The 23,188-nt window shown below is 40.7% G+C and overlaps 3 protein-coding genes and 10 non-coding genes across 14 annotated transcripts in view; 9 read left to right on the forward strand and 4 right to left on the reverse strand.

Moving 5' to 3' along the window:
- The first annotated feature begins 4,272 nt into the window (after positions 1-4,272).
- trnav-cac (transfer RNA valine (anticodon CAC)) lies at positions 4,273-4,345 on the forward strand. The gene has a single exon. It is a non-coding gene; the product is annotated as a tRNA-Val (tRNA).
- Positions 4,346-4,826: 481 nt separating this feature from the next.
- On the reverse strand, positions 4,827-4,898 carry trnad-guc (transfer RNA aspartic acid (anticodon GUC)). Its single transcript has one exon. It is a non-coding gene; the product is annotated as a tRNA-Asp (tRNA).
- Positions 4,899-5,365: 467 nt separating this feature from the next.
- Positions 5,366-23,188, forward strand: part of katna1 (katanin p60 (ATPase containing) subunit A 1) — a 28,447-nt gene continuing 10,624 nt past the window's right edge. Inside the window, exon 1 of one of the 2 annotated variants that reach the window (XM_067573150.1) lies at positions 5,366-5,493. In XM_067573150.1, the coding sequence (XP_067429251.1) occupies positions 5,435-5,493 (59 nt within the window). In that variant the 5' untranslated portion in view covers positions 5,366-5,434. Of the gene's footprint in view, positions 5,494-16,311; positions 16,330-23,188 lie in introns of those variants that run through there. The other variant, XM_067573151.1, reaches the window with a different exon arrangement.
- On the forward strand, positions 5,885-5,957 carry trnav-cac (transfer RNA valine (anticodon CAC)). The gene has a single exon. It is a non-coding gene; the product is annotated as a tRNA-Val (tRNA).
- On the forward strand, positions 6,484-8,844 carry LOC137169506 (uncharacterized). Its single transcript, XM_067572734.1, has 4 exons — positions 6,484-6,674; positions 7,529-8,228; positions 8,412-8,480; positions 8,602-8,844. Exons 2-4 carry the CDS (start codon positions 7,535-7,537, stop codon positions 8,670-8,672), a joined length of 834 nt encoding a protein of 277 aa, XP_067428835.1. The 5' UTR covers positions 6,484-6,674; positions 7,529-7,534; the 3' UTR covers positions 8,673-8,844.
- On the forward strand, positions 9,222-14,469 carry LOC137169505 (uncharacterized). The gene is made up of 6 exons (XM_067572733.1): positions 9,222-9,284; positions 9,398-9,508; positions 9,783-9,863; positions 9,974-11,072; positions 11,297-12,453; positions 12,799-14,469. The coding sequence occupies exons 2-6, from the start codon at positions 9,448-9,450 to the stop codon at positions 13,854-13,856; spliced, it is 3,456 nt and encodes a 1,151-aa protein (XP_067428834.1). The 5' UTR covers positions 9,222-9,284; positions 9,398-9,447; the 3' UTR covers positions 13,857-14,469.
- Positions 16,114-16,186, forward strand: trnav-cac (transfer RNA valine (anticodon CAC)). Its single transcript has one exon. It is a non-coding gene; the product is annotated as a tRNA-Val (tRNA).
- On the forward strand, positions 17,846-17,917 carry trnad-guc (transfer RNA aspartic acid (anticodon GUC)). Its single transcript has one exon. It is a non-coding gene; the product is annotated as a tRNA-Asp (tRNA).
- Positions 18,271-18,343, reverse strand: trnav-aac (transfer RNA valine (anticodon AAC)). Its single transcript has one exon. It is a non-coding gene; the product is annotated as a tRNA-Val (tRNA).
- Positions 19,609-19,680, forward strand: trnad-guc (transfer RNA aspartic acid (anticodon GUC)). Its single transcript has one exon. It is a non-coding gene; the product is annotated as a tRNA-Asp (tRNA).
- On the reverse strand, positions 20,030-20,102 carry trnav-aac (transfer RNA valine (anticodon AAC)). The gene has a single exon. It is a non-coding gene; the product is annotated as a tRNA-Val (tRNA).
- Positions 21,368-21,439, forward strand: trnad-guc (transfer RNA aspartic acid (anticodon GUC)). Its single transcript has one exon. It is a non-coding gene; the product is annotated as a tRNA-Asp (tRNA).
- Positions 21,787-21,859, reverse strand: trnav-aac (transfer RNA valine (anticodon AAC)). The gene has a single exon. It is a non-coding gene; the product is annotated as a tRNA-Val (tRNA).

Raw genomic sequence — 23,188 nt, forward strand, 5'->3', positions numbered from 1 at the left:
TATATGATAATATATTAGTCACAGGGGACATTTTACTGCAGAACGAGTACTTTTGATCATTTAAGTACATTTTGTTGATAATACTTATGCACTTTTACTTAAGTAGGATTTTGAATGCAGAACTTTTTACGTACAGTATTGGTACTTTTGCTCAATCAGAATCAGAATCAGCTTTATTGGCTAAGTATCTCCAAGTATCCAGTTTCTGCACATGAGATTTGTTGGCAATAAGAAAAATATAAACACCTTGTGGTTTTTATGTTTTGTGCCGGGTTATTTCTTGGTCAGGAGAAGTCACTTCCTGGAGTCTTGTCATCACTGTGGGGTTGCCAGGAAACTACAATAATGACTTGGTTAGGGAAATATAATATCATCATACAGCTGTCATATCAGTCTGTTGTGTCAAAGCTGCTGAGCATCAAACAGCAGACAAAGTTAGCAACTAGCTTGTGAATATAGTGGAGCATTTGGCCACTAAAGAGACAGATATTTGGGGTGGAGACCAAAACCGGAGCTAATGTGGAAATAGGTAACTGTCCTTAAAAAAATAAAATAATTGTGTCATCATCCTTTCTGTTTATTCACATAATGCCACATGATTTATGGGCGTATTACTGTAACATGGTGGCCTTGCCTCAATCCCTGCAGGAGCCTGTATGGAAACATGGCAGTGCTTATTACTGAAGAGATTGGAGATAAGAAAATAAAGCCATAGCAAATCTAGTGCTTAGGTAAATGAACAGAGTAGTTAATGTGTTTATATAGCAGGCCTCAGGGCTTTTCTCCTCAAGTTCTGCATGAAAATAAAGTGTTAGCAGCAAAATGTAGTTAAAGTATTGCAGTAAAAGTAGTGGTTTGGTCCCTCTGACTGATATATTATTATATATGACATCATTAGATTATTAATACTGAAGCATCAGTGTTAGAGCAGCATGTTACTGATAAATATAAGTAATAAATATATGTGTATGATTGGAGGGAAAACAACGAAAACAAGACTCTTCTTTGGGTCACGTTAAAATAAAGTAAAAAAAATTTTAAAAACAGCTGCAAATGTCCTGACGTCTCGCTTAAAACACCCGGTTTTGTCGGTTGGACAGGGAAGCAGGCATTGGTTTCGAGGTGGTCTCGAACCATGCTCTCTGATGATTTCCAACTTTCTGCCAACAAACTTCCTAACCATCCACCAACCCCTCGACCTCCTAATAAGAAAGTCAGCTCATATAGATCTTCTGTGAACTACGTCACTTTAGAAATGTTGATATGATACGTATTGTTGAAATGTTAATATGCTACGTATTACTCATGTTGAAACGTAAATATTACGTATCTGTAATATAAAAAATGTATCTGTGGTTTGCAGAAATGTACAATGCTAACGTTTTTTTCTGGTGACCAGGCTGGAGACCGGGCAAATTACTGGCACATAGAGTAAAGCAGTTATAAACTTAAAACATTATTCCCTCAATATATAATAAAGACAATAAACTGATCACAAAATTTAAAAAAGGGATTAATGAGGTGTTCAAGACCTTTTACCAAGAACTGTATACATCACAAGGGACAATGGAAGATTCTAAACTGGAGCTTTATGTCATCAATGAAAATGCCAACCCTAACTGAAGCTCAGAAAGACACCTTAGAAGGAGTCATCTCTAATGGAGAAATTCAGCAAGTTAGGATTATGTTATGAATCTTAGCCTGGGAAAAGTGCCAGGAAATTTTGGGTTACCTTCAGACTTTTATAGGAAATTTGTCATTGAGCTAGCCCCAAGATTACAAACTGTATATCAAGATGTCTTACTAGCAAGCTTCCTGAAAGCATGAGATATCATGTTACTTCATAAAAAAGGAAATGACCCGCATTACTGTAGTAATTTTCATCCAATTTTGCTAATTCATGCAGATGAAGAAGCACTGGCTAAAATTCTAGCAATTAGGGATGTGATTCCACCACTGATACATCCAGGACAAGAATTAGAATTTGTAAGGGGTAGATGCTCAGCTGGTAATTTACACAGACTATTGCACCTAATGTGGAAAACAAGAAAATGAGAAAGACCCAGTGGTTGCTTTCTCTCTGGAGGCTTTTGATAAGGTGGAGTTCTCTTTTTTGTTTTATACTCTAGAGAAATTTGGCTTTGGTCCATCATTTATATAATGTGTAAAACTAATGTATACAGATCCAATGGCCACTGTTCTTACCAATGGCATCATATTCACCTTCTTTCAAACTGAGTCGAGGCACAAGGCAAGGTTTGCCTCTCTCACCTCAAATCTTTGCTCTTTTTCTCAAACCACTAGCACTTGCCCTACTATGGAAGAAAAATATAGTTGGAATACAAGCAGGTCAGGAAGAGGCTCACTCAAGGGGTGACATATTTTAGAAAATCATTTATTCTGAAAGAATAAATGGAAAACTCAATGTTAGTCGGCTGATCCTCGGTGGCTTTACTGGTATACATTAACTGCCAACTGAACTTAGTTGGAACAATACACCAACAATGCAAAACAGTAACAATATAATATCAAAATCATAGCAATATATTAAAATTTAAATATTTCATACAGTAATCATGCATTCACTAGATATTTCCGATAATATCAATAGGCTAATAGAATCACAATAAATATAGAATTGGCTGTTATAAATGTAAAGCAATAACAATATAATATCTAACTTACAGTAATATATCAAAATATATTGCTTTACAAAATATTTTCAAAACAGAGTAATAACCATGCATTCAACAACAGGCTAACATAATCATAAAAACATAAAATAGGCTATTATATATAACAGTAGGCTATTAAAAATGATCAATTCTATAAGAGCATTGAAAGTGCGTATTCTGTATCAGTCTATTATCTACAATTCTTACCATTTCCAGTATAAAGCAAGAAGCAGGGAGTCTGCACTCTAACACTTGTCCTTTCAAATGATTCCTTTCAAATCCAGTGTGATGTGTCCAAGTGTCACAGTCCTGCTCTTTACAGCGTTCACTATTATTATTCTATCGGCTGTCCTCAGAACTAAATAAATCAGCTACTAAGCGTGATAACTACTACACTACAGAATCATGACGTTTTGCTATAGTTCAGAATTATTAAAAATCTAATTGAAACTACATTTCTGTTTTGCTTGGGGGGAAAAAATCTGAAAATATGCAGACCAATGAGAAGGGTTCCAGACAGAAGAGAGAAGCAACTACTGAATTTATTGGACTTAAAGTGAAATAAAGAGAGATAAAAGAGTTACACCTGTGCTGCTTATTTATGTAGCACCTGTCCACAAAGACATGAAATGACACAGAAATCTAAACATGGTCAATAACAGTACACTATAGGTCACCATCACAACAGATCTGAGGCTTGTCTGCCTCAATGTGTTTATGGTTCCTGTGTCTACAGCATCCACTGTCACTCAAATCCATGTCACAAAATAAGAAACTGTCACTGAATCCAGATTAAATTTCTGTCATCTCTCTGTGTTCCATCCCATCATTTAGACATGATTGACATGGTTATTGATTTGACATGATAAATATATTGTGGTTGAACCAAACTGTGTGATGAGTAACTATCTCCATTGTGACAGGTCTGACTATAACTTTTCCTATGATCACTTTGCTCTGCTAAATTACACCAAAATCGACACTAAATCACAGTGACTGAATCCACTTTAAATTCCTCATCTGATCTCTCAAGTCAAGACTAATAACTGCTGAATCCATCCCATCATTTAGACATGAGGCCCTGCTGCCAGAAGATGGAGCTGTTTTCCACCAAATAACTCAGAGCCTCTCCTCTGTTCACACTCACTCATGTCAGAAGAAGTGGCTCATCAGAAAACACACCTGCTGCATGCTGCTCATTTAATTGGGTAATGTTGACCACTTGTTTCTGTATTATGACAATGCATGCGCTGTTTTAATTCTTTGTGGCACTTTTATCTCACAATGAACAAGAATAGGTCTAAACCTAGTATATGGCTGGACCGTGTAGAGGGCTTTTAATTTGTACGTTGCCTGGTTGTTGTTGTGGTCCTGCCAAAACTGCTGCCTGTTACATTAACTGTAGTCTATAATGTTGATAATTCATTGGATGTTGTGGCACAAGAGCTCACAGGTGGCGGGTAATCAATAACCATCGATAAAATACATGCTATAATCTAAAAGCTGTATGTTTGGATTTGGTCACAATCGGAGTCACGTGTGGATTTGAGTTTTGATCGTTCATTTTTTTCACACAGTACTGGGACCACCAATGAGAGTTTCCGTAGTGTAGTGGTTATCACGTTCGCCTCACACGCGAAAGGTCCCCGGTTCGAAACCGGGCGGAAACACATTTCTTTGTTTGTGTCCTCTCTGAGGACTAAAATTCATAGTAAATCTAGTGAAACTCATGATTGAAGTTACTGATAAACTGGACTATATTTACGGGTGTTTAAAAACAAAATTGATATCACTACCTCACACCTGTTAAAGACCTTCATCAAAGCATTTTAAATTGTTTCTATTTTTATTTATTTAGACTTTTATTTCTATTTACAATATAAACCACTGACTAGAACAGTAGAAAATAACATGGAAATGAGTATAACACACCGGCTCACAAATTTACTCATACAAACATTTAACATATCATTAAGAATATCTATGTAATTTTATTTAGAACTTTAAATTCTTTTGTTTGTCCTACTTAATGATTTCTGTATGTGCATATCCTAGCTGTATTGCTCTGTTGGACAGGAAGAGCTCACATGGCGGTGTTGGTGTATTGCTTTTGTCTCGGTGAATAATCAGCAGTTGGTAGAAAAGTCAACTCTCCCCGTCGGGGAATCGAACCCCGGTCTTCCGCGTGACAGGCGGAGATACTGTCCACTATACTAACGAGGAACTGCAGACCCCCACCCAGGTGCCCCAATCTTCTAGTGTTCCTTTAAGTTTTAACCAATGTGGTTGTTGGTATATATGTCTTGAATTCTCGACACTGACACATTTTATTGTATTTGTTCTGAACTCCAACACACTGGCTGTGACCTTCCAGAGCTTTTTTCTGTGTATTACTTAATTTAGGTGTGATAGTAAATTGTATTATTTACCATTCCTCTTTTTATATGCGCTATAGTAATCCAGATTATTGGTTTGACATGATAAATTGTGATTGAATCAAACTGTGTGATGAGTTTCTATCTCCATTGTGACAAGTCTGATTATAATTTCTCCTATGGTCACTCTGTTCTGCTGAATTACACCAAATCGACACATAATCACAGTGGCTGAATCCACTTTAAATTCCTCATCTGATCTTTCAAATCAAGACTAATAACTGCTGAATCCATCCCATCATTTAGACATGAGGCCCTGCTGCCAGAAGATGGAGCTGTTTTCCACCAAATAACTCAGAGCCTCTCCTCTGTTCACACTCACTCATGTCAGAAGAAGTGGCTCATCAGAAAACACACCTGCTGCATGCTGCTCATTTAATTGGGTAACGTTGACCACTTGTTTCTGTATTATGACAATGCATGCGCTGTTTTAATTCTTTGTGGCACTTTTATCTCACAATGAACAAGAATAGGTCTAAACCTAGTATATGGCTGGACCGTGTAGAGGGCTTTTAATTTGTACGTTGCCTGGTTGTTGTTGCGGTCCTGCCAAAACTGCTGCCTGTTACATTAACTGTAGTCTATAATGTTGATAATTCATTGGATGTTGTGGCACAAGAGCTCACAGGTGGCGGGTAATCACTAACGATCAATAAAAAAACACGCTATAATCTTAAAGCTGTATGTTTGGATTTGGTCACAATAGGAGTCACGTCTGGATTTGAGTTTTGATCGTTCATTTTTTTTCACACAGTACTGGGACCACCAATGAGAGTTTCCGTAGTGTAGTGGTTATCACGTTCGCCTCACACGCGAAAGGTCCCCGGTTCGAAACCGGGCGGAAACACATTTCTTTGTGTCCTCTCTGAGGACTAAAATTCATAGTAGACCAAGTGAAATTCATGATTGAAGTTACTGATAAACTGGACTAAATTTACGGGTGTTTAAAAACAAAATTGATATCAGTACATCACACCTGTTAAAGACCCTCATCAAAGCATGTTAAATAGTCTCTATTTTTATTTATTTAGACTTTTATTTCAATTTACAATATAAACCACTGACTAGAACAGTAGAAAACAACTACAACACACCGGCTAACAAATTTACTCATAAAAACATTTAACATATCATTAAAAATATCTATGTAATTTTATTTAGAACTTGAAATTCTTTTGTTTGTCCGACTTAATGATTTCTGTATGTGCATATCCTCGCTGTATTGCTCTGTTGGACAGGAGGAGCATGCATGATGTTGTTGATTGTTACTTTCGTCTTGGTTGGTAGAAAAGTCAACTCTCCCCGTCGGGGAATCGAACCCCGGTCTTCCGCGGCCCCCGCGCGGGGGCCGAGAATTGTTTAGCTAAACCGCCCTAAACCGTTTCCCATTCATTCTCTATGGTAGTGCTAAACCACTACGGATGTAATATATTTTTGTCCGCTAGTATGCGCCGTTTAGCCATTTTGTGAGATTTCGACGTCACTTCACCTTTCAGCGCCAGTTTGAACGGTGGATGGACGGCTGACATTAACTAGTGCTACGCTGTGTGGAAATTGCTAACCGGTAAGTTATCTTTAGTTGAATGAAAAATTAAACAGTGAACGAACAAGTAGTTGTATTTTGCCTTGGTTCTGTCCAAGGTTTCTCTGTTTACGTTACCGCTATAAAGTTAGTCCTAGTTCTTGAGTTTATTGTGTCGAACAGGTTAATGTCACCGTCACTTTCGGAAGAATTAAATATAACCTTATGCTAACGTAACCTTAAACAGACGGTTAAAGAAGGTTTATTCACACGTTAGCTGGATGTGTCGTTGTTTTAACGGTGTCTGGAAACTGACAACTTAACGTTAAGTCGAAAGCATTACTGTGTGACGTAACGTTAACGTCCATTTAAATATGGCGAAGCATACCAGTAGCTTGTTAACGTTAGATACGCTCCGATACTATTTTACGCACAATGCAAGAATTACACGTTAATAAACTATGAATGAACCTGCCTCATTTAAATCTTGTAAATTCGTCGTGTTTACATTTAACGTTATGTAGTCGCTGTTTTAGTGTTTTAAAGTTAAAACCAGAATCAGAGTTTACAGGTTTACTTTACTGTTTTTTTGTAAAACCACAGTATTGTTTATTTGCATACCACACATGTCTCTGAGGGTTTCTCATACTATGCCATGTTGTGCACAGCTTAGTACATATCATGCATGCTTCATGGTGTCACACGTTTATGTTAACATTGTAGGGAATGTGGAATCTGTAAGGGGAAACCCAGACAAATAGAGGGAGAAAATGCAGACAGGCCGAAATAGAAACTTCCTAATCCCTGCTCCCCATTGAGCCCCTATATATCAACACCTCTTATAAAAACGCCTGTCTGTAATGTATAAAAAGACTAAATTGTTTTCTTCATTACAGATAAAAATGCGCAAACTACTTTTCTTCCCTGGGAAAATAAGTGTCACGTTTCGCAAAGGACCACTTGGATACCTGCGCCAGGATCCTACTGATGCAGCCAAACTGTTAAAAGACAACCCGTCTCTACAGGACAAGTCTGCACCTGTGAAAGAAGAGCTGGTGAAAACAAATGCTCTCACAGTGGTCCGTCAGAGAGGAGGGGATGCCTCAGACAAAACGGAGGTGTATGGAGAGTACATCCTGCAGTTTGGGAAGTACAAGGGGAAGTCTTTCCGCTGGCTCCTTGAGAATGACATCGGGTATACCATCTACCTACTCAAGAGTCATGAAAAGGAAGAAGCTGCGGGAGTCTTCATGGCAGAGGGACACAGCAAGGACAGCCTACTGTCATTTGTGAGCTATGCCCTCAGCTTTAAAGAAATCCAGTCTATCCTCAGCTATGACTCCAAAAAGCCGGTTGCGACAGCAGCAGCAGCATCAGAGGATGACCAGCTGGTTGGTTTTGGCTCTCGCGCCAGCAACACCTGGCGAGAGATTTGGGACAGCAGGGATGATGGCTATGCAGCCTTTATACTGAAGAAAGGCTGTGCTCCAGGGACTAAGATGCACAAGTTGCAGCGATACCTGCAAAAGAAGCAGCATCCTGCCTCTGACCCTCCTCTGACGACACCAACCTCACGTGCTCCTGCTGAAGCCATGGGTGGGTCTTGTTTTCCTTTTTTTTAGTCAAAAAGGTATACATGTTGTCATGGTAACCAAAGTTTTTTAAGTACACCAATGGGGAAAAAGTTAAATAATTTCAGTGGTGATTTTATTCATACTAGCTTATATACAGTGAAGACATATTTTAGAACATTATAATTCTTGTCTGTTTGCATCACAGTGATGGATGAAGATGAAGAGCTGGAGAGAGCGATGCTGAGTATCTCACCTTCCAAACAACTTCAGAGCTGTGAGTAAACATTGGTTTTCCTTATTGTCATTCCAAAAAAAATGTACAGTTCAGCTTGCATGCTATTAAATGTACTTTATACTCAGTCTCTACTTTATTATTATTCTTTTATGTCTTACAGCTGTTGCTGCTGCACCCACATCATCAACTGCCAGGCGACGACAGACTTCAGGACCAGAAAGAGGTTCTTAACCAAAAACGTCCTGCATCGACGGACAACTCTGGGACCATGAATTGTTATCCCAAACTGAAGCATGATTTAAACCGTTCCTTCTCATGTTGACCACGTTCTGGTCGTGTTCTCGTCATGTTTGTGTTTGGTGTTCTACTTATTGTCCTAGTGACTATGAATTGATACCCATCATGATGAGGGTAAGTATCAGTCTTTATTTTCTTATATGGATGAAATTGGGGGGGGGGTGACAACTTCAAACTGCTTTGGTTACTAACACTTGCATGTGTTTACAGTGTGCCATGTTGCTTCCCCTGCCTAGGCTAAATTGTAATGACTGTATGTGACAACTGACTACTAATCCCTTAAAAAATAAATGCATGTGTATGAATGAAATACAATTTTCATATATTAGACACAGTACAACGCACAGTTCTAAAAATTTGTATAGGTATTGTTTCACTAGAAGACTGAGATGAGCAGGTGAAGTAACAAATGGATTCTGTTTTGCCTTTACTAACACCAGTTTTTGTATATTCCCAAAATATAAATAACTGACACGACTTTTTCTGTTGTAGTACCATCTGCTACACTGTCCACACCAACTGAACTGAATGGTTCAGAAGTAGATGGTAAATGCATCATATTTCTGTTAATCCACTTAAACCTTTCTGTTGTATTCACTCTGGTTATTTTTGTTAAACATTTAACTGATAACTTTTTTTATCCGCTTCCCTCCTTGCAGCCCCAGCGCTGCCGTCTGTTAAAAGACCTGTGCCCCTTCCCCAGCAACTGATGTTTCTCATGCCAGAAACAGCAGGTTCCCTACCCACAGAGACAACTGTCACGGTACCGGGTATGTATCATTTTAACTGTATTTGCATCACGAAAATATCTATTTAGTGTGCATCATACCTGTTGTTGTAAATCCTTTAAAGTCTGTTCAATTGTTGTAAATCAGATACAGGATTATGTTAGCCTCCTTTTAAAGACAATTGCTAACTGAAGACTGGTGTGCAGTTTTAAGACAAAAAATAGCCAGTACTTCAGTGTACAGCTTTCTGAATTTCATGGACTGCAGACTAGATACAGAGTGCCTTATTACATTCTTTCTTTCTATGTATTGTCAGAGACACTTTTATGTTCTCCTGAGAGGTCTGCAGTGCCCCCTCAACCTCCGCTGCCATTGCCAGCTGCGCAGAGAGCTCAAAGTAAGTGTTTTAGTGTTTTTTAGTCGGTTGTGTGTTTGCAAAAACGATAGAATCAGGTCACATACACATTCTCAATAATTTACCATGTGTTTCTTTTCTTGCCTGACTAGGTCAGCCATCAACTGTTCCCACCTGTCCTCCTCTACAACTTCCTGGCTATGATCATGATGTCAGTCAGTGGAACTGTTCACAGCAGCAGAGGATCTGGATGAAGACGGAGCTGGAATCCATGGGTCTCTGGCCAGGCTCCATCCCTGTGAGCAACCCCATGAAGATGGTATCATTGTGGCGTTTCCCTCCCCAGCCAGAATTAATTGACAGCATCTCTGATCTTCCATCCCCAAAGTACTTTCAGCTCCATCCCTTTTTCATATGGAAACCAGAGAATGACAGCTTAATGGGAAGGCTGAGAAACAATGACACTCTGCCATGTATTGACGGTTGTGTTCGGCCCCAAGTTGTCTCTGCAGGCATCGGTAGACCTCGTGTGATTGTAGGCGTCACAGGACAGTACTACCTGTTGTCATCTAGGCTGTGCTGCAAAGTTTGCCGGAAGAGGTGGTATGCTGACAACCCACTTTGGCTGGAAAATCTTCCAAAGAGGTACACAAACTTGTTGCCAGCAATACTGACCTATAAGAAGGCCATCTGTAAATCAGTCATGGATGAGCTCAGGCGCACGGGCAACTCTCCCACCGACATGGCAAACCAGATAATGGAGATGATGCACCTTAAATATGAACGTGCTAACCTGGCCTACCTCCTTAGCTGCCAAAACATCATGGATGGTGAGGCAGGAAAGTATGACCAGAGAACCATCACGCAGTTCCTAAGACAGGAAACCAAGCCAGCTCCTTTTGGAGAGTATGGTGATTCAGATGGCTGGAATGGGATCTCTGTGTCTGCACACTACTTGACTGACTGCTTACTGCATGAGTACCAGCACCAGGAGGTTGCCATCAAAACACTTCTGCAGGGCAACTTTGGACAGGCTTTTCGCTCAGACCACACCCGTAAAGTTGCGAGGAAGGTAACCTTTTCATCTGGGACCATGTCGTCATATGCAATCATGAACGAAAACTGGATGATTCTTTCATGGGTGATGGTGCAGTCTGAGACAGAGAAGTCACTGAAGCCGATGTATGAGGGACTAGCGAACCGCTACAGCTCTGCAGGCATAGAGAAGGCCCAGTACCAGTGGGTTGACAGGTGAGAATGAATCATTATTAAGCTAGTAATTACAACATACATTGCTTTTCATATTTTATATTTTCAGTTTGATGGAAGAAAATCCCTTTTGTATTCATTAATGCATACTTTTTATAAATAAATATAATTTCATTACATAACTGAATATACAGGAGTACACATAGTGATTGATATGACTGCTTTAACATTCATGGGTGTACTCTGCTTTTTATTTTTTGTTTCAGGGATTGCTGTGCAGCATTTAAGGTGGCAGAATCTTGCGCAGGAGAGCATCTGAACTGGGACGCTTGGAGAACAACTGATGCCATTGTTGCTGAGGCCACCTCTGGTAACCTGCTGAACACGTGTGCATCAAGATGCCATTACAATACGAACATAACCATTAAGCTGGACTTGTTCCATTGTATGAGGCGGTTCCTCCGTGAGTGTGTTTCAGAGCATCATCCCCTGTACAGCTCTTTTGCCCAGTTCCTGTCTGCAGCCTTTTCTGTGGTGGATCAGGAAGACCTGCAGAGGCTCAAAGACGCCTATACCTTTTGTGGAATTCAACCCGCCAACCCGACAAAGAAACACATTCGCGGGCACTGCAGGACTAAGATTCCACAACCCGAGGAGCTTGTTCAGAGAGTTGAGGGAGTATTCCAACACTTCTACCTGGCCAAAGATCCGAATGATGTCCCTCTATTTAAGCCGTCCATGCTGAAGGCATGGCGGATTCAGCGTGTGCACATCCTGCGAGGTTGCCTTAGCGATCCCCAGGTGGAAGGTGGGATCTTGTACAGACATGGAGGAACAGTGCAGCTCAACCATGTGCAGGGTGAAGGAGCTAAAGTTCCTGTTTGGATCCCCATTAGAGGCACATCTCAGCAAGAGGGTTACCACTTCCATCAGGCTCAATGGGTCACTGGAACACGCATTTCCTCAGAGCTGTTTCAAGCTCAAGGGATGACGGGTGTGGCACGGTGGAATTACCAGCGGCTGGTGGACTTGAAGCAGCCAGATGTTCGTCTTCCAGCTGTCTTTGATCCAGCTTTGATTGCAGATCTCAATGCAGTCTCTGAACGGGTGTTTGGAGAAGAGAAGTATCCTGCTTTTCGTCTCTCTAGCAGAGACACTGGAGAAAAGTTTGGCCTAGAGTATGTTGAGCCTGATTGCCGCCCAGTTCCTCTAGACTGGGATAAGCACAGGAGCAAGACAGACTCTACAGATGCCGTAAGTCCACCTCCTCAAATCAGCCCGCCCCCTGTGCCATCTGAGCTTCCTCAGTCATCATCCACGGCTCCAACCAAGCTGTTTCAGTTCCCTGTGTGCCCTCCTGCTGATGTTGCTGTGAAACCAGATGTGGATCCAAGTTCAGCTCCTGATCCTCAGACAGAACCAGGTAAACATTTGACTGACAAAGTGGTGGACAAAACCTAAGCATCACTGCCATCATTGCCATCATTGCCTGGATTTCAATCATAGTTATTTTTATAAATAGCCTAATCTCAGTGTGTAAATTTCTTTTCGTAGAGATGTGACAATGTGGGGACCTTATAAATTGTATTACTTGATAGACTTTTACATAAACATACCAGACAGCGACAATAAATTCAGCTAAAATTATCTGACCAACATTAGCTTCACTGCTTCAAAGTGGGTTTTCCAACATACAAGTGTGTAAATTGAGTTTTCTTACTTATGCAGGCCAGAATGACTTATTATACTCTGTCCTTTGTTGTTATAGAAACTACATACCCACCACCTCTGCCCCAGCTGTCCTCACCAACTGCTGCTCGCACTGGACCTGTGAAGACTGGTGGGAGAGTCTTTGTGTTAGACCACAAGCGCTGGCCAGCCCCCATGAAGAAGGCCATCGACGACCTGCTCAACAAACACCGTGGGCAGAAGGACATGCTCAAGCATGTGGACCAGGACTATGCTGCTCTCGTTCACAGCTCGTGTAATGACCCAAATAGCATGCTCCACCCAACAACAAAATTACACATTTCACAATATTTAAAGCACCTGGCCAAGTTGATGAACACCAGCTCCTCTTTAAACACAAGCCCAGAAAAACTCCAAGACAGGCAGCAACTCTGGCACTCTCTTACAGTAGGGAGTGAAACAACAAGTGTGCCAGTTGTTACCATGCCTGTCGCAACAGTAAACCCACCTCCACCTGCTCAGACCCTGGCCACACCTCTAACCCAAGACTCCATCGAGAAGATTGTTAAAAACATCATGGAGAGGCAGCAGCAGCAACAGCCACAACAACAACAACCAGGAAAAAAGAAGCCACAGACGAAAACGTGTCTTTCCTGTGGCCAGCCAAAGTCCAGATATGAGAACGATGGTTCCTCCATCCACTTCTTCTTTCAACAAGGTCCTGTCAGATACTTTTACTGCTCCAACAAGGTTTTTAAAACTTATGGTGCTGAAGGTTTGACAAACCCTAAAATGCCCTTCAAAGACTTTGCAGGGACAGAATTCTTTCAGCGGGAACTGGATGCCACAAAGAAGAATGTGGAGGAGAGAGGACAACAGAAAAGAAAAAGGGCAGAATCGCAGCACACAGGTCGAAAGTGTCGATTCTGTAAAATGGAACTGAAGCAGGGCCCAAACAGTCCTCATATTCATACAGGCTTCCCTGGAGTGGTGGGGAAATACATTTACTGCCCAGCAAAAGTCTTTTCAATATACAAAGATCAGGGCATGGGCAAGGAGATGACCTGGAAAGAGTTCCAGGAGTCTCAATTTTATGAGATGGAAAGACAGAGATGGGAAGTTGAAAAGGGAAAATGAGACAGGGAGAGAGAGAGTGTTTTTTCATGTGTGTAAATATCTTTTGCTCATTTTATCCTTATTTAAAAGTACTCATTTTTCTATTTAGTATTTTATAAGACTATTATATATACTATTTTTATGTGTCAAATTGAGGAAGTGTTCTATTTTCAAAACACGAGTTCTGCAATTTCAAATCTTTCTGTATATAGAATTAATCTGGTTACCTTTGCTGGACCCTCTGGTGGCTCACTCATTTCAATTATTTGTGTGCCTCAGAAGTTAACTGCAACTGTTTAATATTCTAATATATTAGTGCTGCAACAGTTATTGGATTAATCGATTAGTTGTAGACTATTAAATTAATCTATTAATAGTTTATATTAAACTATTTTGATGATTGATTAATCATTTGGAGTCTTTCTTTTTTAAGAAAAAAAAGACCAAATTTTCTTAGTCCAGCTTCTCCGATCGATAATGAAAATAATTTTTAGTTGCAGCTCTATAATATATTTTATTTTTTATTTGAATTGTGTGTGTGTGTTTATGACTCAACACCACTGGTTCTATGTGTTTGATCAATATTATGACTGTTATAGTTGTCAAGAGTGTCTAATAAACAATATTTAATTCATTAATGTCTACATGTCTCATTGATAAATGAATAATAATTTAAACGTGTTACACTGAGTAAGAAAACTCTATTATTATTTAATAGCCACATGTAACTCAGGTATTTGATATAACTGGGCCATGAGGCCACACTAGGCCAAGTTTTGTTTTGCTTTACTATTTTTGTCTTTATGTGCTAGCTTTGGCTTCAGGGCTCATTGCCACTTAGCTTTCTGCCACTACAATCTAATGATAAACTGAAGAAAAAGTGCACAACAAAGTAGCATTCATGTTTATTGATTCTAAATAGCTATTTATCTTTTATAATGTATGACAGGCATTGCCCTGACCGGGATTCGAACCCGCGTCCAGTCTGAAAACTGCTGCATGAGAAAACAGTTCAGCACCTTGGACGGCTGCCTGAGCGAGCACTTCAGCACCTTGGACAGCGTGAAAAATGCTGCAATTTCATTGGCTGTCACTGTGTTCCACCTATACGCGACTGGCCCCCGCGTGACAGGCGGAGATACTGTCCACTATACTAACGAGGACTGAAAACGTTAATAATAAGGTGCCTCAATCTTCTAGTGTTCCTTTAAATACTAACTAAGGTGGTTGTTGGCATATACGTCTTAAATTCGGGACACTGACACGTTTTATTGTATTTGTTCTGAACTCCAACACACTGGATGTGACCTTCCAGAGCTTTTTCCCCGTTTATTACTAACTTAAGCTGTAATAGTAAAATGTATTATTTACCATTCCTCTTCTTATATGCACTATATTAATCCAGATTATGGTTTTGATAGGGCACAGATTATTATAAATATATTGTGGTTGTACCAAACTGCACCTGCACCTGAACTAAAACCTACAACAGTTGCAAGCTGAGTATGAATGTTATAAAATGAATCAACAGTAAAGATGTTATCAGTATTTATTATGACATAAAAGAAAACAATTACAAATGTACTGCATGTTTGGAGAGTTGTGACAGTTGGTTCAAATATTCTGCAATTAGCCTGATGATGAACACATCTGAGAGTTATACAGTTAGAAAGCAGTTTAATCAATTCAACTGAGGAAAACTGTCAGTGAACTGTGTGTGTTACATGATCATATCGTCGCTGTAGTACTCTGTTGCACAGGAGGAGCATGCATGATGTTGATGATGTGTTACTTTTGTCTATCTTTGTGAATAATCAGCAGCTAATAGACTCCGGACCAGGACTAAAACTTACACATTTCATTTTCCATCTCAACTCTTCCCAGTCATGGCCTCTGTAGTGCTCATCAGTACGGATGTAACACGCTTGCTGGCCACAGTGTTGACTGAGTGGCGCTGTTTCATTCTGTTTCGTTGACTTTCTGGAAAGTGTAGCGTGTAGGAGACATGTATGGATGTATAAAGAGAGCAGAGGTTTCAGGGTCGTGATGAGGCTACTTTTATTAGTAGTAGAAATAATTATGCATACCAAGCCATTTCAGACACAGCGCGGTTTTTAATGACGGTTTTCCTGAACTCGGAGCATTCACGAGCGTTCAGGTGTGATTTTTGATCAATCGGAGCGATGTTTACGCGGCTCTTCTGCGTGGATAGAGACGTAGGGGGATAAGTCATATTGTATACCATAAAATAAAATTGTAGGAAATTATATGGCACGACGTTTCCGTAGTGTAGTGGTTATCACGTTCGCCTCACACGCGAAAGGTCCCCGGTTCGAAACCGGGCGGAAACATTATTCGTTTTCTCATATAGCGTTAGGGTTAAAGGAACTCTACATGGCATTGTTTCTACACGGACCGACGGTAAAAGCACCTTTCATGTGTGCATCAAGCAAACCTCCCCGGAACTCATCAATTCTCCCAACATGAAGATTTGGTAATTACTACTGTCACTTCTTTTACTCCAAATAACATGATTTAAAGGTGCAGTGTGTAGAATTTAGCGTCATCTAGCGGAATGGACTCGGCAGAAATTGAATATAATATTCATAAGTATGTTTTAATAAGTGTATAATCACCTGAAAATAAGAATCACTGTGTTTTTGTTACCTTAGAATGAACCCTTTATATCTACATAGTGGATGGGTCCTCTTCCATGGAGCCTGTTGCATTATTATTGATCCCACTGCTTTTCTTGATAGGACACGCCCCGCGTAGCATTCAAGCACTGGGATTGGCCAGGCATCCATGCTTGTGCCGCTAGCATGGCTGCTAGCCTGCTATTTCCTAACTGTATGTTCAGTGGGTGTCTGGTGTTAGGTAATGGGAACGTTAATTCTGAAGGACTATGAGTTAACAGTTTGAATCAAGCATAATGGCTGTATTATGTGTAGCTTTGAAAATAGTGATATGGAGCAATGAAACAGCCAGTGCTGGTGGACAGTACACAAACAAGCAAGTGTTTCCACCCAATTTTGAACCAGGGACTTTTCGTTTGTGAGGCGAACGTGATAACCACTACACTACCAAAACCTGAGAAGAGGTTGGTTTTGTCCACGAGGGGGAGTTAAAGGTGAGTTAAAGCATTTGTGCACACTGACCTCCAGACGTGTCTTCAATCGCTTGACCACATCCAAACATTTCAAATACAGGACATCACTTATGCAAAGCGTTAAGGATCATTAAAAAAAGAAAAAAGAAAACGATAATACAAAATCAGACGCGACAAGCACTCGTGCCGCGGCATTGGAGACATTTCAGTGAACTGTCAATGGAGACTGTCCTCAGAGAAGCAACAGAATCAGTCGTTTCAGCAATAGCAAAACCCAGATGTAAATGTTAAGGCCTCAACTCTACAACTTTCACTCAGTTTTCTGCCACGATAGCTGCATGGCTGTACGGATGGCAGTGTGGGTCGGTACACCACTTTGGTCCAGACTTAAATATCTCAACGACTGTTGGATGGATTGCAAGGAAATTTCAGTCCAGACATTCATCCCTGGTCCCCAGAGGATAAATCCTACTGACTCTGGTGATTCTGTCACTTTTCCTCTAGTGCCACCATGAGTTTGACATTTGTGGCTCAGAGTGAAGTATCTCCACAACTGTCAGATGGATTGCCATGAAAGTGAGGACAGAGCTTCAAGGTCCCTACAGGATGCATTCTAAGCACTTTGGTCACCCTCTGACGTTTTCTCCAGCGCCACCAGAAGCTGAAGATTTCACTTGTGATATATATGTGAACATCTATTTGATGGATTGGCCCAAAATTTGGTACAGACATTCATGGTTCCCAAGCAATGTATTCTGATGGCTTTGATGATCCTTTGACTTTTCCTCTTGCACCACCATGAGGTTGACTTTTGACTTCTTTATTCAAATATCTGGAACGTTCCCTGTAAAGGTCAGAACTGCCCCACGAGGCCACTGATGTGCCTAAACTCATACAGCCTTCCTCGTTAGTATAGTGGACAGTATCTCCGCCTGTCACGCGGAAGACCGGGGTTCGATTCCCCGACGGGGAGAGTTGACTTTTCTACCAGCTGCTGATTGTTCACCGACACAGATAAAAGCAATACACCAACACCGACGTGTGTTCCTCCTGTCCAACAGAGCAATACAATGAGGATATGAACCTGCCTTATTCATGTACAGAAATCAATAAATCGACTGAGCAGAAAAATAGGGCCAAAAGTCCTAATTAGTTGTCTGATTATTAGACATGACTACTATGACAGTGATTTCTTTATCCAATGTGCTTCCATTAACTTTGTGTTGTTTTCTATTGTTTGATGCAGTTTTGCATACAGTCCAGTGTGCTGATAACCTGAATCTCAGTTTGATTTTAGTAATGACTCAGTAAGCAGAAACAAAGAATTGTTTCCGCCCGGTTTCGAACCGGGGACCTTTCGCGTGTTAGGCGAACGTGATAACCACTACACTACGGAAACTGTGATAAGTTTTCTGTTATCCACATGGTTCGGTTAAAGCACTTGACCCCCTAACATGTCTTCAATTGCTCAACAATATCCAAACATTTCAAATACAGGACATCATCCTTGTTTTTGCGCAATGTTGAGGATGGTTTGAAAAAAAAAAGTAATACAATATAAGATATAATGAAGTTCTCAGGTGATATGAAGCACAAAGCTTTAAGTCTATGCGTCCTTTTTACTGCTAATATGAGACAGCACAGTTGGATTCAATTGCTCAGAGTGAACACAAAGAAGTGTTTCCACTCGGTTTCAAAACGTGGACCATTTCGCATATGAGGCAAATGTGATAACCACTACACTACAGAAACTGTGAAAAGCTGGGTTTTGTCCTCCAGGGGGAATTAAAGCATTTGTGCACACTGACCTCCAGATGTGTCTTCAATTGCTTGACCACATCCAGACATTTCAAATACCGGACATCACTCGTGTGCGAAGCGTTAAGGATCGGTAAAAAAATTAAGGAAAGAAAAAGGTGATACAAAATCAGACATGACAAGCACTCGTGCCGCAATATTGGAGACATTTCAGTGAACTGTCAATGGAGACTGTCCTTAGAGAAGCAACAGAATCAGTCGTTTCAGCAATAACAAAGTCCAGATGTAAATGTCAAGGCCTCAACTCTACAACTTTCACTAAGTTTTCTGCCACGATAGCTGCATGGCTGTACGGATGGCAGTGTGGGTCGGTACACCACTTTGGTCCAGACTTAAATATCTCAACGACTGTTGGATGGATTGCAAGAAAATTTCAGTCCAGGCATTCAATCATGGTCCCCAGAGGATGAATCCTACTGACTCTGGTGATCCTGTCACTTTTCCTCTAGTGCCACCATGAGTTTGACATTTGTGGCTCAGAGTGAAGTATCTCCACAACTGTCAGATGGATTGCCATGAAAGTGAGGACAGAGCTTCAAGGTCCCTACAGGATGCATTCTAAGCACTTTGGTCACCTTCTGACGTTTTCTGCAGCGCCACCAGAAGCTGAAGATTTCTCTTGTGATATATATGTGAACATCTATTTGATGGATTGGCCCAAAATTTGATACAGACATTCATGGTTCCCAAGCAATGTATTCTGATGGCTTTGGTGATCCTTTGACTTTTCCTCTTGCACCATCATGAGGTTGACTTTTGACTTCTTTATTCAAATATCTGGAACGTTCCCTGTAAAGGTCAGAACTGCCCCACGAGGCCACTGATGTGCCTAAACTCATACAGCCTTCCTCGTTAGTATAGTGGACAGTATCTCCGCCTGTCACGCGGAAGACCAGGGTTCGATTCCCCGACGGGGAGATTTGACTTTTCTACCAACTGCTGATTATTCACAGACAAAAGCAATACACCAACACCACCATATGTGCTCCTCCTGTCCAACAGAGCAATAAGGCGAGGATATGAACCTGCCTTGTTCATGTACAGAAATCAATAAATCGACTGAGCAGAAAAATAGGGCCAAAAGTCCTAATTAGTTGTCTGATTATTAGACATGACTACTATGACAGTGATTCCTTTATCCAATGTGCTTCCATTAACTCTGTGTTGTTTTCTACTGTTTGACGCAGCGTTGCATACCGTCCAGTGTGCTGATAATCTCAATGTCAGTTTGATTTTAGTAATGACTCAGTAAGCAGAAACAAAGAAGTGTTTCCGCCCGGTTTCGAACCGGGGACCTTTCGCGTGTTAGGCGAACGTGATAACCACTACACTACGGAAACTGTGATAAGTTTTCTGTTATCCACATGGTTTGGTTAAAGCACTTGACCCCCTAACCTAACATGTCTTCAATTGCTCGACCATATCCAAACATTTCAAATACAGGACGTCATCCTTGTTTTTGTGCAATGTTGAGGATGGTTTGAAAAAAAAAAGTAATACAATATAAGATATAATGAAGTTCTCAGGTGATATGAAGCACAAAGTTTTAAGTCTATGCGTCCTTTTTACTGCTAATATGAGACAGCACAGTTGGATTCAATTGCTCAGAGTGAACACAAAGAAGTGTTTCCACTCGGTTTCAAAACGTGGACCTTTTCGCATATGAGGCAAATGTGATAACCACTACACTACAGAAACTGTGAAAAGCTGGGTTTTGTCCTCCAGGGGGAATTAAAGCATTTGTGCACACTGACCTCCAGATGTGTCTTCAATCGCTTGACCACATCCAAACATTTCAAATACAGGACATCACTTGTGTGCGAGGCATTAAGGATCGCTAAAAAAATAAAGGAAACAAAAAGGTGATACAAAATCAGACGAGAAGCACTCGTGCCGCAATATTGGAGACATTTCAGTGAACTGTCAATGGAGACTGTCCTTAGAGAAGCAACAGAATCAGTCATTTCAGCAGTAGCAAAACCCAGATGTAAATGTTAAGGCCTCAACTCTACAACTTTCACTCCGTTTTCTGCCACGATAGCTGCATGGCTGTACGGATGGCAGTGTGGGTCGGTACACCACTTTGGTCCAGACTTAAATATCTCAACGACTGTTGGATGGATTGCAAGAAAATTTCAGTCCAGACATTCAATCATGGTCCCCAGAAGATGAATCCTACTGACTCTGGTGATCCTGTCACTTTTCCTCTAGTGCCACCATGAGTTTGACATTTGTGGCTCAGAGTGAGGTATCTCCACAACTGTTAGATGGATTGCCATGAAAGTGAGGTCAGAGCTTCAAGGTCCCTACAGGATGCATTCTAAGCACTTTGGCCACCTTCTGACGTTTTCTGCAGCGCCACCAGAAGCTGAAGATTTCACTGTGACGTATCTGAACATCTATTTGATGGATTGGCCCAAAATTTGGTACAGACATTCATGGTTCCCAAGCAATGTATTCTGATGGCTTTGATGATCCTTTGACTTTTCCTCTTGCACCACCATGAGGTTGACTTTTGACTTCTTTATTCAAATATCTGGAATGTTCCCTGTAAAGGTCAGAACTGCCCCACGAGGCCACTGATGTGCCTAAACTCATACAGCCTTCCTCGTTAGTATAGTGGACAGTATCTCCGCCTGTCACGCGGAAGACCGGGGTTCGATTCCCCGACGGGGAGAGTTGACTTTTCTACCAACTGCTGATTATTCACCAACACAGACAAAAGCAATACACCAACACCGACGTGTTTTCCTCCTGTCCAACAGAGCAATACAGTGAGGATATGAACCTGCCTTGTTCATGTACAGAAATTAATAAATCGACTGAGCAGAAAAATAGGGCCAAAAGTCCTAATTAGTTGTCTGGTTATTAGACATGACTACTATGACGGTGATTTCTTTATCCAATGTGCTTCCATTAACTCTGTATTGTTTTCTATTGTTTGATGCAGTTTTGCATACAGTCTAGTGTGCTGATAACCTGAATCTCAGTTTGATTTTGACTCAGTAAGCAGAAACAAAGAAGTGTTTCCGCCCGGTTTCGAACCGGGGACCTTTCGCGTGTTAGGCGAACGTGATAACCACTACACTACGGAAACTGTGAAAAGCAGTCCTTTCTCCACATGGATGGGTTAAAGCACTTGACCACCTGACATGTCTTCAATTGCTTGAGCATACCCAAACATCTCAAATATGGAACCTCCACTTTATTTTTGCAAAACATTAAGGATAATTTTAAAAAAAAAAAAAAAAAAAAAAGAGAAGTAATACAAAATAAGACAAGACAACTGCTTATGCCACAATATTCAGGACACTTCAATGAACAACAATACACAATAGCAGATCTTTAGCTCTAGGCAGTGCGAAATGAGGTAAAGATGTGTCTGCTACGCTTAAAATGTTTCAGTTTAGCAAAGAATTTGCACTTCATCCCAAAGGTGGTGTTGTGTTGTGGTCACACAACATGCCAACAGTAGGCACCTCACATCCTGCATGCACATGGTACAAACTTTTAAAACATTATGCTTGAATGGTACTGAAATGTTGTGCAATCAACTGCACTTAAACAAATTCAGGCACAAACTTTTGCAAACTGCCTACAGCTTAAAGCATTATGCGAAATACGCTTATTTGCTATGTGGCCGAGAGTTAGATAAGAAGGTACCACTCTCATAACTGTAATATAAGGCTACAGCCAGCAGCCAGATCCCAGTAGTTTGGCTTAGCATAGATACCAGAAATGGGTGTAAACTCATGTATGGGAGACATAGCATTTTTACGCAGAATCACAACACTATGCATGCTGGTTGGAATCCTGTCTGACTTTCTCATGATTCACTGTGACAACTGACAAAGTCAACCTCATAAAATGAAGCCAGTCACATTTTTCAGAGCCACTTGTCATTGTTACAATCTGCTTCTCAAACTAAGCTAAGGCTGTCAAAGCGGCTATAATCAATATTTTTATATCAACAATGGACCACATGATTACAGTACTTGTATGTGAAAGGTGTCTTATATATAGCGATGGACCCACAGGAAATTATCTTGTGACTCTGCAGTTCCCTTCAGGTCTATGGAGTATAGCACATTTCATACTATTGTTTTGGTTTTTCAGTCTGCAACTTTTCTCTTTCAGTTGACTCTCACTGCTCTCATTGTGTTCTTTCCTGCAGCAGTGGTCACTGTTTTCAGTCAGAAATTTCTGATAAACCCACTGTACACACCTGCCGAGCACCAAATAGCAGACAGACAAAGTTAGTGACTAACTGGTAAAAATAGTGGAGCATTTAGGAACTAAGAATTAAATATTTACTTGAGGAGTTAGTGAAGACCAAAAGGGAAAGTGAATATTGGACTTACATTCATCAGATGGCAAAGATACGACTCCAAACGTATGCTAATGTTGCTCTGTTCATGCTGGGTGT

The sequence above is a fragment of the Thunnus thynnus genome, chromosome 18 (assembly GCF_963924715.1).
Source record: "Thunnus thynnus chromosome 18, fThuThy2.1, whole genome shotgun sequence".
NCBI lineage: Eukaryota > Metazoa > Chordata > Actinopteri > Scombriformes > Scombridae > Thunnus > Thunnus thynnus.